Consider the following 15339-nt stretch of genomic DNA (forward strand, 5'->3'; position numbering starts at 1 on the left):
CTGCGACTCCAAATCAAACTTGCAGCGACAAACATCAGAGACAAGACAACAAGCCGAAAAAACCCAACCCTGACGACGCACCGTCGGTCACCTACAAACAGTCTTATCCAGCGTCTGATCGTTCGTTTTTGGCGCCCTTGCGATCGCCTAGCCGCAGCTCCTGTTTAAACCGGCTCTTGACATGGCAGCTCAGCCGCCTCGTCGCTTCTAACCGACCCCCTTTAATAAGTGAGTAAATAAATAAAGCCGTCACCAGCCCAGCAACAGGAGATTAAATGTGAGAAGCCAGGCTCTTTCCACTCGTTTTGCGTCCAGTATACTCGATACTCTCTATAGGAACTGGTATAGGCGCTCGTTGACCCAGACTTGGTCCTCTTTTGCTCGACCAACCCACCGATCACTCACGATGAGGCTCTCAGGAGGCAAGGCGCCGCGCTCGACGCTCCTCCTATGCTTGTTCTTCATATGCGTCGCTCTTTTTGCAGGCCAGACGATGGCACAGGATGACAAGAATAACCCGGCGCCGGGCAACAACCAACCCCCAAAACAAACCAACAACGCACCACCGCCGCCGCCGCCTCCCGCTAAGACCGAGAATCCCCCCAATACGCCTGCTTCGAACCCAGCCCCTGCGCCGACTGAAAATAAACCGAACGATGATAACAAACCGGACGAGACTGGCAATGCACCAACCCCCTCCCCACCTCCCCCTGCGAGTACGGATGACAAGAAGCCCAGCGAGACCATAGACTTACCGCCACTCGGCACGTCGACCACTGAAAGCAAACCATCAACGACGAAAGGGTCGAAGCCGACTACTTCTGCAACTCGTTCCGATAGTTCGTACAGTGGGCCGGGGTTCTCTTTGCCCACGCTTACCGGTGTTCCTCAAATCCCTACGGCTACGATCCCGCCTAAAAAGGGTGCTCCATACCTGCAGCACTCCAACCTACCAGAGGGAACTGTGTTCATCGGAGTCGGCGCTGGACTGGGACTCATATTCGTTGCTATATTCGCCTGGCGTGCACTCGTCGCATGGTCAATCAACCGGTCTGTCCGCCGCGCAGCCACCGCTCACCAAACAGATGCAGCGGCCGCTCTTCTCAACCCATCCAAGCGCAAGAGCAAGGCCTACCGCCAATCCAGGGGAGGATCCATGTCTCTTGAGAAACTCAACAGCGGAAACACATCTAGCAACCGACACTCTGCTCTTCACCGCAAAAGTCAACCACCAAACTCCAGCCTTTTCTTTTCCCCGACTGCCGGGGCAAGCAACTTGCACGCCGTCGGAAACAGAGCCTCAGGGTATCTCCCGGCTGGCTATTATGCTGCCAGTGGGGCTGCTCCTGGTTCAGGATCCGGATTTCAAAACAGCACATCTTCAATTGGACTTTCTCCGTTAGGCCCCCAGGCTCAAGGCTACTCGCGAACAAGGTCGATAGGACCAACGCCTCCCGACTCGCCCGCATTATCACCTACTGCGCGTAGATATGAACCAGCCCACCCATCTACAAGCAGTGTCAACCTCTCATCACCTCCACAGGGCCGCGCCCCAAGCGCATACCTCGAGGACCTCTTCGAAAATCACCCCTCAGGTCCCCAGCGATAACCTCGCACGTAAATATAACGCTCTAATATCTTGTTCATGCCTTTTAGATATCCTAATCCATTCTATTTGCTCTATCTAGACAGCTACATCTTGTTTGATTATCTTGACAGTCGTTTCATCCTCCAATCTCGCGTTGTGAGCCTGTTCGAGCTGAGCCATTTGAAGAGTTAAGGTCTAGCAGGAGTTACTGGTTTCCTTCTTGTTTTATTGTTTTGTTATGCTTCGTGGTTCATTGGTTTTTTGTCTTGTTCCAATTTTTTTACCTTTACTTTATCTTATTGAAGTTAAAAGAGATCGGCTTCGGTCCTTGTATTCATACCACATCTCGGCCATTATCTAAACCTTCACAGGGGACATTTCAGAACCTGCCATTAAACAACTAAAAGCCGGAGTGCAGGATATTGTATCGGCTCATGCATCTTTCTTGGCGTCAGAACCAGAAAGACGTTGAGGATCTGACTGGGAAGCGCGCGCCTACGGTCTTGGCATGAAGTTATCTGTCCCTCTTGATAAGCTTTTGCCGACACCCATAGATAAAGAATAAAAATTATTGAAAATACGGCAAGCAGCTCAAGGTTAAGATCGCAGCACATATCTCTTCTTGTAGCTGCTGAAAGCCTAGGGATTTTGACCTAGTTCACTATTTATACCTGCTGCTTCACAATGCCTCGTAAGTCATAGCGAATAAGCCAGCTTCCCGTTCGAGTCAGACAGCGGAGCTAACTGCAGATTAAAGCAGCCGATACCCAGGAAGATGACGACCCTATCACTGCATCGTATGACATATTCATAACCGATTCCCAAATCCGCCGATTACTCCTTCAATACCCCGATCGCCCCGCCGACCAACCATACAATGATTCCATCGGCCAAAAACCCCTAGAATTTAGACTAAAGCCCAAAACAGGCCTGGTCGAGCTAGACATACCGATTGACACTCAGGTGAACTACGACGAAACTAAGGGTCTGCGGTACGGTAATGCGCTGGCCAAAAGCAGAATTACGCAGGAGAATGGCTCCCATGGCATGGCGGGCGGATTTAATGCGAACGGCGGTGGGATAGGGAAGTTTAAAACGGAGGGTACTGGAGCTGACGATGTGAATGTTTACATGGATATGGATGACGAAGATAGGAAGGCGGGTGTTAAGATGACGACACAGGTTTTGGGAGGTAGGATAAAGAAGCCTGTTGATGGTGATCCGGTTTACATGCTGGGTGCTTTCAAAGATAGTGAGTATCCTCCACCCCGCTTTCTGCCTGTCGCACTCGTTATATACGAGATTGAACTGATTAATTTTTCAGATGAACTACATCTTGCGCCGCTGGAGGCGGTGGTGCAGCTTCGGCCGCAGTTACATCACATCGATGCGTATGATGAAGTATCTGTGAAAAGCAAGGTGATGGCCAAGTCTAAGAAGGATATGGATGAGGATTCCGGTCCTCGGAACGCTGCCATGGAAGCTCGAGCAATTGATATGAAGGTTAAATCCGCCGAGACAGAAGGTGCCAGGGCAGTTGGAAACAATGAGCTACTCCTTAAGCTCTTCCAAGACGAGAAATGGGAGAAGTACAGATGGATAGATGAAAATGTATGCCCTCCTGCCTGTCTCTTCATCTACAACTGCTAATATCTCGTCACAGGACCAAGAATCGTGGGATAAATATGACCAGTATATGTTTAACGAAGGGCTAGAAGAGCCTGTACAGCTGCAGTCGGCTATTACGGCAGACGACTATTTGGACAGCATGAGTGCGCCTAGAGTCGACCCTACTAGGCCGGAGATGACTGGCTGGGCGATGAAGAGGAGACAGCAGAGCCGGAGGGCAAGCAGTTATAAAAAAGGAGGGCAACCTCAGGGCGAGGATGAAGGCGATGGCGACATAGACATGGCCTAGCCGTCGTCTAATATCATATAGAAGAAATACCAACACCTATTATCTTATCGTCCATCTACTTTGTTGATTTTTCATACTTCATCGCCTGCGCGAAATATACACGGATTTCCATTTCTCCGCTCCGAAGTCACTTGGTGATATGCCGTATTTGGACTAGCGTAACTGCTGACTTATCTATCACGTGAAATCAGGAACGAAATTTTTCTACGCCAAAAAGTTTTTGATCTTATCGAGTTTTCGATTCGACTTCAAGTTCTTCGAGTGAGCTTCAAGGGGTTGAATGCAGCCAAAAACTCCTTTCGTTTCTTTCTGTTCTATTGTTGTTTTATTAATTGAGAGACCTGATGTTGTTTATTTATTTGCTTGAGTATTATTACATTTAATTGTGTCGTTTCTAATTCACTCCTTCACTCCCTACCTCCCGACCTCACTCTAGCTATGCTCTCCCGCGTCGCCCACAGAAAACATGCCCTTTACAGGCTACAACGGGCCCATGAACCCCTAGTACTACCTTGGCTATGTCCGGCGCTTTTGCGATCTCAGTTGACGACAAAATGCGGTCCAATTCGCCCTATTGCGAAGCAAAATGTGGCCTCAGCCATCAGCCATCCGACCTCCCGCTCTCTCGCGACGGTGAGATGGGGAGCTATGGATGACCATCATTCTACCTATATTCCGTTCGAAGGCCTCGATGCATACAAGCCTGTCAAAGAACCGGATACGCTACCCCCTCAATTCACTTCTCGGCCTCCTCTATCGGACCCGTCAGATCCGGTAGATCGAGACGCTTCGTCTGTCATCATCCTCAACCCCCTTCTATCTTCAAAACCGACTTCCTTACGAAAGATAAAGAGCATTGGCGGTGATCTTGACGAGATGCTCATCAATCTTGATGTCAGTTTATCGGCTGGGATGTTTAAGCGTGCTAGTCTTCTTCTTCGCCGTCTTGCTGCCGCATACCCTCAGGGATCCCCAGAACTGCTCGACCTACACAATAAATATCTACGGTCTATGATAACTTACATGATCGTTAATCGGCAGCCAGACCTTGTATGGTATGCCCAAAGGTGGTATGAGGTGGATATGGGTCTGCTATCTGTCAAGCCTGACGCCATCACCCTTGCGTGGATGCTGCGTATGAGTTTGAGAATGCTAGCCGGCCCGAAACGTGAAAGAACAGTCCGAAGATACTGGCAATCTGCAGTATCGAGGGATATCCATGAGGATATTCTTCAGTCGTCAATTTTACCCGAATCAGAACTTGGTTTACTTTCTGAGGTAGGTGATACGTCGAATATTTTGTGTCCAAACACCATTGTGGCAAATACTAATTTGTTTGGTAGATCTGCTTCCATGTATCGGAACCTTCTGAAGGTGCTGTTGAGCCCGATTTGGCTGGCCCAGATAGGGAGCTAGATTTGAAACCTAAAGTTACCGACGAATCCGTTCTGCCACCGAATGAAATTATGAACACTGATCAAAAGGGATTGGGCCTCGACTCTCTGAAAGAATCTCTATCACTGTTTAACCCCTCAACCGAGTTCACTCCAAAGAAACTTTGGGGCCGAACACCTGAAGAAAGAGAACAGAACAAGAAGCGCCTGAGACAAGAGCAACTTGAGAAAGACTCTCTAACATCAGCAATTGAACGGTGGAGGAAAGAAAGCGAGGGTGCCATTGGACAACGGCGTCAAGTGGAAGCAAAACTGAATGCATTCATGTATGAATGGTATCAGGGTGTCCTTGGTAAAATCAAAGAGGAATTGGATCTGGCTAAACGATCGGAGTCAAAAAAGAAACTCACCTCAGAGGAAAGCGAACGATGTGAATACATTCCGTTTCTACTGGCTGTTGGCCCAAGTAAGCTTGCGGCAGTCACTATTCTCTCTGTTCTAGGATCTATTGGAAGCTCCGGGATGGACAAAGGCATTAAACTGAGCTCCCTTTTCACCAACATCGGCCGTGCTGTCAAGGACGAATACATTGTCGAAACTACCCGTCGGTCAGCTATTGAGGAGGCTCAGAATGAAAATGAGGTTTACTATCTAAACAAGACATTCCGCCAGATGAAAGTATACAATACGACTGGAAAATTCAGATCCTACATGCAGAAGCACACCAAAGATCAACCCCCCGTCCATTGGCCTGCTTCCACAGAAATCAAGATTGGCGCGCTTTTATCCTCGATGCTGTTTTCCACCGCTGAAATACCCACCTCTCACAAAGATCCCGTAGCCGAAACAGTCACGTATGCAATGGAGCCTGCATTCCAACACGTTTACCAATTGCAAAAGGGCCATAACGTCGGATACGTTCAACTGCACGAAAAGGTGGTGGAAAGGCTGCGAAAGGAGCCATCCGGAAATCTACTAGCAAAACACCTTCCTATGGTTTCGACTCCACGACCATGGGTATCAAACACTCAAGGCGGATTTTTGACCCAGCCAACCCAAGTTGTCCGTACTCGACATGATGATGCTCAAAGTCAATATCTTCAAGCTGCTTCGGATCGAGGAGACCTCGATGAACTTTACAAAGGTCTAACTATTCTCGGAAAGACAGGCTGGAAAATCAACCGTCCGGTGTTTGATGTGATGCTTGAGGCCTGGAACTCTGGAGAGGAGGTGGCCAACATTGTTGCTGCCAATCTCAATCTTCCAGAGCTTGAAAAGCCGGACGCGGAGGACCGCGAAGCTATAAAGACTTACTATCGTGCAAAGACCCGAGCTGATAACAAAAAGATGGGTAACCACTCCCAGCGTTGTTACCTGAATTTCCAAATGGAGATTGCACGAGCATACCTCAACGAGTCGTTTTATCTCCCTCATAACATGGATTTCCGTGGGCGAGCTTACCCGCTCCCTCCTTACTTCAACCAGATGGGGGCAGACAACTGTCGTGGACTTCTCCTTTTCAGTGAGGGACGGGTACTCGGCGAAAGCGGACTAAGGTGGTTGAGAATTCATCTTTCAAACGTCTTCGGATATGACAAGGCGAGTTTCCAAGAAAGAGAGCAATTTTCCATTGACCATGTTGAAGAAATTCTTGATTCTGCAAACAACGGTTTAAAGGGTAAGAGATGGTGGCTAAAGGCTGCCGACCCTTTCCAGTGTTTAGCCGCCTGCGTGGAATTGAAGAATGCTCTCAGTCTGCCCGATCCAACACAATATGTTTCTCATCTTCCTGTGCACCAGGATGGTTCTTGCAACGGCTTGCAACACTATGCTGCGCTTGGTGGTGATGCAATTGGTGCTCGACAAGTGAATCTTGAGCCTGGTGATCGCCCTTCAGATATCTACACTGCAGTCGCTGAGCACGTCAAGGCTTCAATTGCCAACGACGCCAAAGCTGGGGACCCCATTGCAAAGCTGATGGATGGTAAGATTACACGAAAGGTTGTAAAACAAACTGTCATGACAAACGTTTACGGAGTCACTTTCATTGGCGCCACGAGACAAGTCCGACGACAAATTGAAGACCACTACCCTGAACTGGCGGAGTCTGATGAGATTTCCAAATGCGCAGTCCATGTTTCCAGAGCAATCTTTTCCGCTTTGAACTCCATGTTTAGCGGAGCACACGATATCCAGTTCTGGCTCGGAGACTGTGCTAACCGAGTCACCCGCTCCCTCAATCCTAGCCAGATCGAGGAGATCCGTAAGGAACTTGAGGCGCCATCCAAAACCGATTTGTCGAAGAAATTGAAATTTAACAACTCTGTTATTTGGACCACGCCATTAAAACTACCGGTTGTTCAGCCATATAGAGAGGCGAAAGCGCGTCAGATCCCCACTAGCCTGCAGCTTTGCACGATCAAAGACGTTCGTGGCGCAAACGAGGTTAACCGTCGAAAGCAACTTCAGGCATTCCCACCGAACTTCATCCACTCCCTAGATGCCACACACATGATGCTCTCTGCCATCAAATGTGACGAGCTCGGCCTTAACTTCTCTGCTGTCCATGATTCCTTCTGGACTCACGCTGGTGACATTGACAAGATGAACCGTGTTCTGCGTGATGCATTCGTCCGCATGCATTCCGACGATATTGTGGGTAGATTGGCCGCAGAATTCGATGCAAGATACTCGAACAACCTTTACCTTGCTCAACTCCGGCCCAACACCGTTCTAGCCAAAAAGATCAAAGCCCTCCGTGCGGCCAAGGGGCGGTCAGGAAAGCAGGACAAAGTTTACGAACTTTTGGACGAGTACAAACGCATTGAGCTGCTCAAATCAGAGGACCCTGCTGAGCAAGAGAAAGGCCGAAACATGATCACTCCTGGAAGTCTATTTGCTGCAACTGAAGGAGCTGATGAAACCCTGGTGTCCGTTCAATCTCTTGGTGTTGCTGGTATGGGCCATGTCCCTCCCCCAGAGGAGCAGAAAGCACTAGAGGACGCAATGACAGCTGAGGGTAGCTCATCACCAGTTGACACGGTACCAGAAACACCCGAAATGAAGGAGCTCCAGGAATGCGAGGCGGATGCAGAATTGGCCACGAAATCGAAGAAAAAGTCCAAAGCGCAAGCTACTTCTGTCTGGGTCTGGCTGCCCTTAACATTCCGTGAAGTCCCTCAGAAGGGTGAATTCGACGTTCGTCGCCTCAAAGAAAGTCAATACTTCTTCTCCTAATAAATGATACCCAAAATCTTGGTCTCCCAGCCGCATTTCACCTTTCCGCCACTTACCCCCACCCCTGTACATAAGTTTCCCTTTTTCCCTTGTGCATTTAGCGGATGTTCGATTATCTTCTGTATTTTTGGAACTCTCCAGATGGACTGCATATCTTGATATCATCTTCTGCACTTACATTCTCACTTGTACTTTTACTTTTTTTTCTTAACCGTTTTCGGTTTGTTCGGTGTTTTATTGGTGTTTGGTGTTGAAAAGACACGAAGATCGGATGTATACATACGCTTTTTTGCCATGCTTTTCTACCTTTACCCCGTTCCCCCTTTTTATATGCTTACGTGCAAGACCGGCAAGTTGATAGCCGAAATACAACGACAAAAATGAGCAACAATCTCAATGAAAATATCCATTTACAACCAACTTCTTGCCCTTGATACTGTATTTTTTCCAAAGCTGTCTCTGGATATTCAACAACGGTTAGGCGAATTAATCGGTCAATCGTGAGTATGTCTCCTGTTTTACAGCGCTTAAAGATACATGCATCAACGACCCATGACGCCTCGGGATTGATATACTTTGCAAGGCTATCAAGCTTTACAATTATGGTATACGAGTTACCCGTGCGTCCCGGCCCGCCGTGGGGCTGCTACTGGAGCTTGGCTTCTGTTCCAGTTCCAGGCCAGCGAAGAAGTATGACTTCGAGGAAAGGTCACCACTCTGGCCTAGGGGATGGATATCCTTGCGTCGTTTCTACCTCTCTAGCGAGTATAAAAGCCGCTTTTTCGACGATTACCTCCAGACAAAAACTACACGGCAGTTCAATGTATATCGCCTATATTCCTACAGAGTAGTAGTACCTTATTAAAATAGCGAAGTATGAGAATGGATGCTATGGATCATGGAGTGTGATAAATCTCTTCAATTTATCTAACTTGGTGTAAAGATGGCCCTGTCTGTCAATTAAGGAACAGGAGAATCTAGCTGTCTCGTTTGCCGAGTCCAATTATTGCTTCTATCAATGTGGGTTAACATGCCCAAAATAACCGTGGATACGTCTGAGATCTCCCCGTCTCAGTGGCTTATTAGATAACACATCTGAGATCCTGCTCGATGACCAACATATTAGTGAACACTGTCTGTGTCAAAAGTACGGCTGATACTATGACGAATCACATACCACGCATCGATAGCAACCCCATCTAGGCGGATCACAATCCAGCCTACTCCTACATGCCTGGGAGCAGCGGTCACCCTATACCGGAAACTATATTAGCAGAGCACACCCAAGGGCTCTATGGAACTGTCAGCCTACCCAGCGGCGCAGATTAGCAGGAACGGCTGGATCGGCAGGAGATGTCTTTGCAGCCGAGGGCATTGTGAGGCCTGCTAAAGTGGCGCAGAGAACCCAGTTGATCTTCATGTTGGCGTTATAGATTGTCTTAGGAGTAAATATAGACGGTCAGTTGAAAGTTGGGGACTTGGATACAACACATCGTTGAGCTTCGAGGAACCGGTTTATATAGTGGGATTTGATGAGCTTCCGCCTGCCACTACCCGGCTGTTTCTTTGTACAGGGCATCACGATGCTAGGAGTGGGCATAATTCATGTCCGTTAATGCGACGTTGGGTTATAAATCGAGTGTTACTTTGTCCGATTAACGGCTAGCTGCCGGCGTTTGATAGCGAATCTTTGTTAAGGCTGCTGCTCCACGTCGTGTTTGCCTTGCCCTCGGTGACTTGGTTGAAAGAGAAATAGAAAATACACAAAGGCAGCACAAGTCTGGGTCTGCTGCCTGTTGGTAACGAATGGTTAGGTTGACTATGGAGCCAGGCTGCAAAGCTCCTGGATATTCAAACAGCCTCGCCCATGGGGTTTTTTAGCTGCTACGCCGCAGCCGCCAGAAGCCTCGTGGTTGGATAGCCCCAGCTCTTATGCGAAAAGGTGGATTCAGCCAGGCTCTAGCTCTATACCCATGTAGCCTATTAGTTAGTATCTTGTAATCAGCTGTACAAGGCAGATGTTAGTAGTGGCAGTGAAGTTATTCATGCTGTTGGTTGTAGATATTTAGCGGGCACTGTTGATATCACGGGACTTCAGTTGTTGGAAGGCCCTCTTTCCTTATAATTCTTTTGCTTCTTCTTCTTCTTCTTCACCTCCTTGTTATTGATTTCATATTTAATACTATTCATTCCTGCTTCTCCACCTTGCTTGACTGACTGGAGATTGAATGAAGAAATCGACTACGATAGAGAAAGGTGCTCACCAACCGACCAACCTATGTATCAGTTAATAGAGCAAACACATTTCCTTTGACAAAGTACCCTACTGTTATGCCTCATTGCCAAACATAGCTCTGCCCGTTATCGATAGCCGGTGTTTGTTGCCCTCCTATCAAGTTCCTAAGACCTCAAGGTAAGCATTAATACCAAACTCTCTTTTTTCTCGCCGGTGACATCATTAGCATTGCGCTTGAACCGTGGAACCAACTCCAGCGGGATATATAAATGGATGGCGGCTGTTGAGAATGGAAATTTCCATCAAACACATACAAGCGTCAAGACCTGACCATATTATCTAGATCTCGCCATCACTCATCAAAGAAATAAACAAACAAAGAAGAAAAATCTGAAAACGACCCTGTCAAAGCATAGTAGCCCAAGATGTGCTACCGAAAATACTACAAGTACAAGTGCTGTGCACTCGAGAAGGACGTCGACTGGGTAGCCTGTGCGGACCGACCACCAGGTATGAACTGCCCCAAAGCACAGGAACATAACTGGCAGGGTCCGTATGCGCAGTACCAAGGCGAGATAGAAGGACCTTGCTGGAACTGCATGTGGGCATCACACAACGACGGGGGAAAAGCAAAAAGAGAGTTTATCGAGAATTTCGGAAAACGCAAGCCAGGTGAACAGCCGTGGGAGAGTGATGAGGAGAGAAAAGACCAGCGAATGGCCGGGGAAGACTGGTACTGGATCATGCGGAGGAGACAGCAGAAGCAACGCGAGAAGGAGAGGCGGAAGCTGGAAGCCGAAAGTGGAAGAGCGACCCATAGCACCGTCCAGTGGTCCGAGGGAGTTGAGGGAGAGGGGACTTCCGGGAGCAGCACGCCTGGGACGTCCGGAAGCAGAACCGACAGCGTGCCAGTGAGCCGACATGCTAGCCGGCCTTCAAGCAGATATGCGTTCTCCATGGGCGGGACTCAGTCACCATCGAGGCATCTGCCGAACTGAACACTCCAACCGCACGCCACGCACGCATACTCCGTATCACAAACTTATTCTGGCCCTAGTATGGTCGTCTTCGTCGTTTTATCCGTGATATCAAGTGTCCTATTGAACTAGCAGCCCGCATGGAGCGAGCCGTGTCCTGAAGCATATCCTTAACCCTAGACTCTTCCGTTAGTTATACAGTATCTCTATCAAATGCATTTTCACTCATCTTCCATCACGTCCTCGCAGTCATGGTAGCTATCACTGTTGGCTCCTTCAAGCTTTCCTTCGTAAATATCAAGTGTCGTTAAAGTGAAGAAGCAACATGGAAGATCTTCACCAACAGAAAGCGGCTTTTGTTCTTCAGCCGCGCCAAGAACTTCAACTTCAACTTCACGACTTCAACTCGACGAAGAAACATCGTCAAGTCGTTGTGAATCTATCTATCTATCATCATATTCGTTCGGATGTAGGAGTCTGTCTGTAAAGGTGCACGGCAAGATGCCCGCTGGGAGACCTCTATCCATTATATCAAGCACAGGATGGCGCCCAGTGTCTTCCTGCCGTGGGCTTCACCGTCGGCGGCTTCATCTGGCACCCCCGTTTCTCCTGGACGCTTATATCCCACGATACCATCTGCTCTCCTCCGTTGACGCAGCTAAGAAGCGGTCTCATGCGTATGCTCATCTGCGGAACTGCAACCTGTGTCCGCGGCTATGTGGAGTGAACCGGTACGAGAAGACCGGCCACTGTCTCATTGGAGCCGAAACGGTGAAGGTCAACGTCATTGCGCCGCATTTTGGAGAAGAACCTTGCATCCAGGGCTGGAATGGCAGTGGCTCAGTGTTCTTCTCAGGATGTAATTTGAGATGCGTCTTCTGCCAGAATCATGTATGTTCTTGATACTCGTTATGGTTGATGGCCCATGGCTGACGTTTGTTGGCAGGACATTGCTCATCAACGAAATGGGTTTGACCTTACGCCTGAAGAGCTGGCTGAGTGGTATATGAAACTTCAAACTGTTGGAAACGTTCATAATATCAACCTCGTTACTCCCGAACATGTAGTTCCCCAGGTCGTGCTGTCGATACTACATGCACGAGACATTGGGTTGAAGATACCGATTATATACAACACGTCTTCATTTGACTCTCTTGACTCGCTGAAACTTCTAGATGGACTGATAGATATATACCTCCCTGACTTTAAGGTATGGAAAGACAGCACGTCGAAAAGACTACTTAAGGCAGATAATTACACAGCTACGGCAATGGAGAGCATCAAGGCGATGCATGCTCAGGTTGGAGATTTATCGTTTACAGCAGATGGTGTCGCGAAGCAAGGTGTCCTTCTTCGTCATCTTGTCATGCCTGGCATGGAAGACGAAGGGATAGAGATTGTGAAGTGGCTTGCTAAGAACGTGTCGAAAGATATGTACGTGCATATCATGGAGCAGTATCATCCAGATGCGCACGTTGGAAAGAAGAAGAGAGGGAAAATAAGTGATGCTGGAGAAGAAGGGCAGACAGTACGGTACAGTGATATCAACAGGCATGTCACTGACAAGGAGCTCGGAGCCGTACAACTTGCTGCCAGGGACGCTGGCCTGTGGAGGTTTTGCGAGCCCGCAGAACACGGTGGATTCCATCTCTAGGACTATCGTTTTGTATATTTTGAAGGGAAAGTTCAGTTCAGGGCCTTCTTTCTCTTTCCCATTTCGTCACTTTCTTTTTCTTTGGGCTTGGAGTTACCCAACGTTGGACACAAGGTTCTTTGAGAAAGTATTCCACCATTGTCTGGAAAGTACATACGACATAATTCTTTCATACCTTCGAACACCCTTGAAGCCATGAGTTACCTTCCTGCATCTAGGGAGGGAAATAATTAACTTACGCCTCTCTTTGACCACATTTGTCAATCAAGATAGAGGTTCCGGTATTGAACCTTAACGAATACAGCAGGTTTCTTCCATTCCAGTCAACCTCTTCCCTACATTAGCATGGACTACTAGTTATGGCATACGTCGCAGGCTCAATCACATACTCGGTTCGGAGGGCTCAAAATTCTCCTTATAGCTCTCCACATAGCGGCTCTCACTTAGGCGATGACGGAGTGCTCTCCAGTTCCCGATATCGTACTCGTTGTGGCCATAGAAAGAACCTGCATCGAATATGAACGGTTCTCCAGTGGCCTGGTCTGTTGCAGTGTTCTCATCCCAGCAATCTCCGTGAAGAAGGCAGGGCTTTATACTTCTTCCATCGCTCTGAAGAGGCTCGAGTAGCCTGGGTATTACTTTGTTCAGAGTTATATCACATAGCTGTTCAAACTCGGGCCATCGACCATGCTTTTCCAAGTCCATAGCAAACATGTGGGCTAGTTGTTTGCGATAGAGCACCGCCCACGACTGCTCCCATAAATCAGTGACTTGGGTTATGGTACCATGGCAGGTAGTCGTATGGAAGCCAAATTTCCCTGTTGGCGAAACCGAACTTTTGTGCAGGCCTGCCAACCTTGCAGTAAATTTAACCGGGTCTGGAGGTTGTTGGCCGACCTCTCGGAAGTCAGTGAGCATGAAGTAGCTATCTTCCTCCTTATACTTGCCCCAGATCCAAGGTTTTGGTGCGAGTGTTGGTGAGACGCTGTTGATTGCTTTGATGGACTCAAACTCCCCTTCACACATCACGAATGCAGACGGCCCTTTGGCTTCCTTTCACCTTCATCGTCAGCCAGAAGGATCAAGCATCTTATGCAAATTCCGAGAGTCATGCCTTAAGAAAATATGTCTTTATCGTGCCATCAAGGAGCTTGGTGGTTATTTTGGCACATCCTCCCCAGAGAGACCGCCCATAACGATGAGACGAAATAACTTTTGTTCCTGCAACGGGAAAGCCTGTATATAGCTTGTCAGTGGTATCGACCTCGATCTACGGAGTATCGAAGCCAATTCTTACTTTCAATCACGGCCTCATTCAGACCAATTGGCTCGTATATTTTGGGTGGCTCAATTTCTTCCTCGGGTGCCACATCGTTACGACGGTTGGCGTGGGGATGGTTGATTGGCATTTCGACCGGTGATGGGCGTCAAGTTTGTTCAGAAATCAGTTCTTCTTGACAGTAGTTACTTCAACATAACAGTAAATGCTAGGGAATATCGGCATTATCTGTTAGCACTATTCCTTGCATACCTGCAATTGCGATTCTTCAAGGCCGTAATGCCGCCCTGGCGGCATGTCTTCTATCCTCGAACAGTGCCAGAGTACTCCGTTACTCCCTAGGTATCCTTACAGGGGTCTGTGATTGTTTTGCATGCGGAAAGCCACACAGGGAAAGCTTCTATTGGTGTTTTCGGCCGTGCCCATGCATAGTTAAACCCCATGCATCATGCACATCCAAACACCAGCGACTTTTGTGCGACAGCAGCAGATGAGATACTTGTTCACATTCTTTTCGTTCATATTATGATCTGTTACCGAAAGGGCTACTCTGGTTGTCGCTCCGATGGACACGAAAGCAAAACGTCCTGCATGGCTGTATTTCGTCCTATATCAATGGATGCTATTAAAACAGGGGTCAACCCCAAATGTGAAAAGTTTTCGCCTTTAAGATGGCCAACCAGGTTTAATTATTGAGCTAGGGCGTGTCTGACAGACCTCACCTGCATACGAACAGCCAACCAGAGATGACCAATCCCCATGCTTCTGCAGAAAAAGGTATGCTTCTGCATGCCTGCGAACTCAGCTTCTTCCTTTGGGCGCCTGTATGGGGTATAAAGTCAAGGGCGGCAATCTGAAAATGGCTATCCCACGGCTTCAAATATCGGTGGGCAGATTGATGGGGATAAGACTGGCAGACACTCTCTGTTAAACACTGAGATCATCCAATTGCCATGATAAGAGACCTGGTAACATATCTTCCCCCCATGACTGTGGATGATTTCTGATCGCCTCGGATAGTTTAAGAAGCTAAGATGGAAAAATTGGAAATCATGG

The 15339-nt window shown here is 48.2% G+C and overlaps 7 protein-coding genes across 7 annotated transcripts; 5 read left to right on the top strand and 2 right to left on the bottom strand.

Moving 5' to 3' along the window:
• Positions 1-406: 406 nt before the first annotated feature.
• Positions 407-1609, top strand: MGYG_05374 (hypothetical protein; the record flags this gene model as incomplete). The annotated part of the gene is made up of 1 exon (XM_003172741.1): positions 407-1609. The coding sequence occupies one exon, from the start codon at positions 407-409 to the stop codon at positions 1607-1609; it is 1203 nt and encodes a 400-aa protein (XP_003172789.1).
• A 663-nt stretch (positions 1610-2272) lies between these two features.
• Positions 2273-3506, top strand: MGYG_05375 (hypothetical protein; the record flags this gene model as incomplete). Its single annotated transcript, XM_003172742.1, has 4 exons — positions 2273-2279; positions 2346-2840; positions 2913-3199; positions 3252-3506. 4 exons carry the CDS (start codon positions 2273-2275, stop codon positions 3504-3506), a joined length of 1044 nt encoding a protein of 347 aa, XP_003172790.1.
• A 438-nt stretch (positions 3507-3944) lies between these two features.
• Positions 3945-8137, top strand: MGYG_05376 (DNA-directed RNA polymerase; the record flags this gene model as incomplete). Its single annotated transcript, XM_003172743.1, has 2 exons — positions 3945-4784; positions 4850-8137. 2 exons carry the CDS (start codon positions 3945-3947, stop codon positions 8135-8137), a joined length of 4128 nt encoding a protein of 1375 aa, XP_003172791.1.
• A 1082-nt stretch (positions 8138-9219) lies between these two features.
• Positions 9220-9557, bottom strand: MGYG_05377 (hypothetical protein; the record flags this gene model as incomplete). Its single annotated transcript, XM_003172744.1, has 2 exons — positions 9220-9273; positions 9450-9557. 2 exons carry the CDS (start codon positions 9555-9557, stop codon positions 9220-9222), a joined length of 162 nt encoding a protein of 53 aa, XP_003172792.1.
• A 1241-nt stretch (positions 9558-10798) lies between these two features.
• MGYG_05378 (hypothetical protein) lies at positions 10799-11371 on the top strand (the record flags this gene model as incomplete). The annotated part of the gene is made up of 1 exon (XM_003172745.1): positions 10799-11371. One exon carries the CDS (start codon positions 10799-10801, stop codon positions 11369-11371), a length of 573 nt encoding a protein of 190 aa, XP_003172793.1.
• A 480-nt stretch (positions 11372-11851) lies between these two features.
• MGYG_05379 (pyruvate formate lyase activating enzyme) lies at positions 11852-13004 on the top strand (the record flags this gene model as incomplete). The annotated part of the gene is made up of 2 exons (XM_003172746.1): positions 11852-12241; positions 12297-13004. The coding sequence occupies 2 exons, from the start codon at positions 11852-11854 to the stop codon at positions 13002-13004; spliced, it is 1098 nt and encodes a 365-aa protein (XP_003172794.1).
• Positions 13005-13097: 93 nt separating this feature from the next.
• Positions 13098-14413, bottom strand: MGYG_05380 (hypothetical protein; the record flags this gene model as incomplete). Its single annotated transcript, XM_003172747.1, has 6 exons — positions 13098-13146; positions 13180-13212; positions 13244-13339; positions 13390-14057; positions 14119-14240; positions 14302-14413. 6 exons carry the CDS (start codon positions 14411-14413, stop codon positions 13098-13100), a joined length of 1080 nt encoding a protein of 359 aa, XP_003172795.1.
• Positions 14414-15339: the final 926 nt, after the last annotated feature.

Source organism: Nannizzia gypsea, genomic scaffold (genome assembly GCF_000150975.2).
Source record: "Nannizzia gypsea CBS 118893 supercont1.4 genomic scaffold, whole genome shotgun sequence".
Classification (NCBI taxonomy): domain Eukaryota; kingdom Fungi; phylum Ascomycota; class Eurotiomycetes; order Onygenales; family Arthrodermataceae; genus Nannizzia; species Nannizzia gypsea.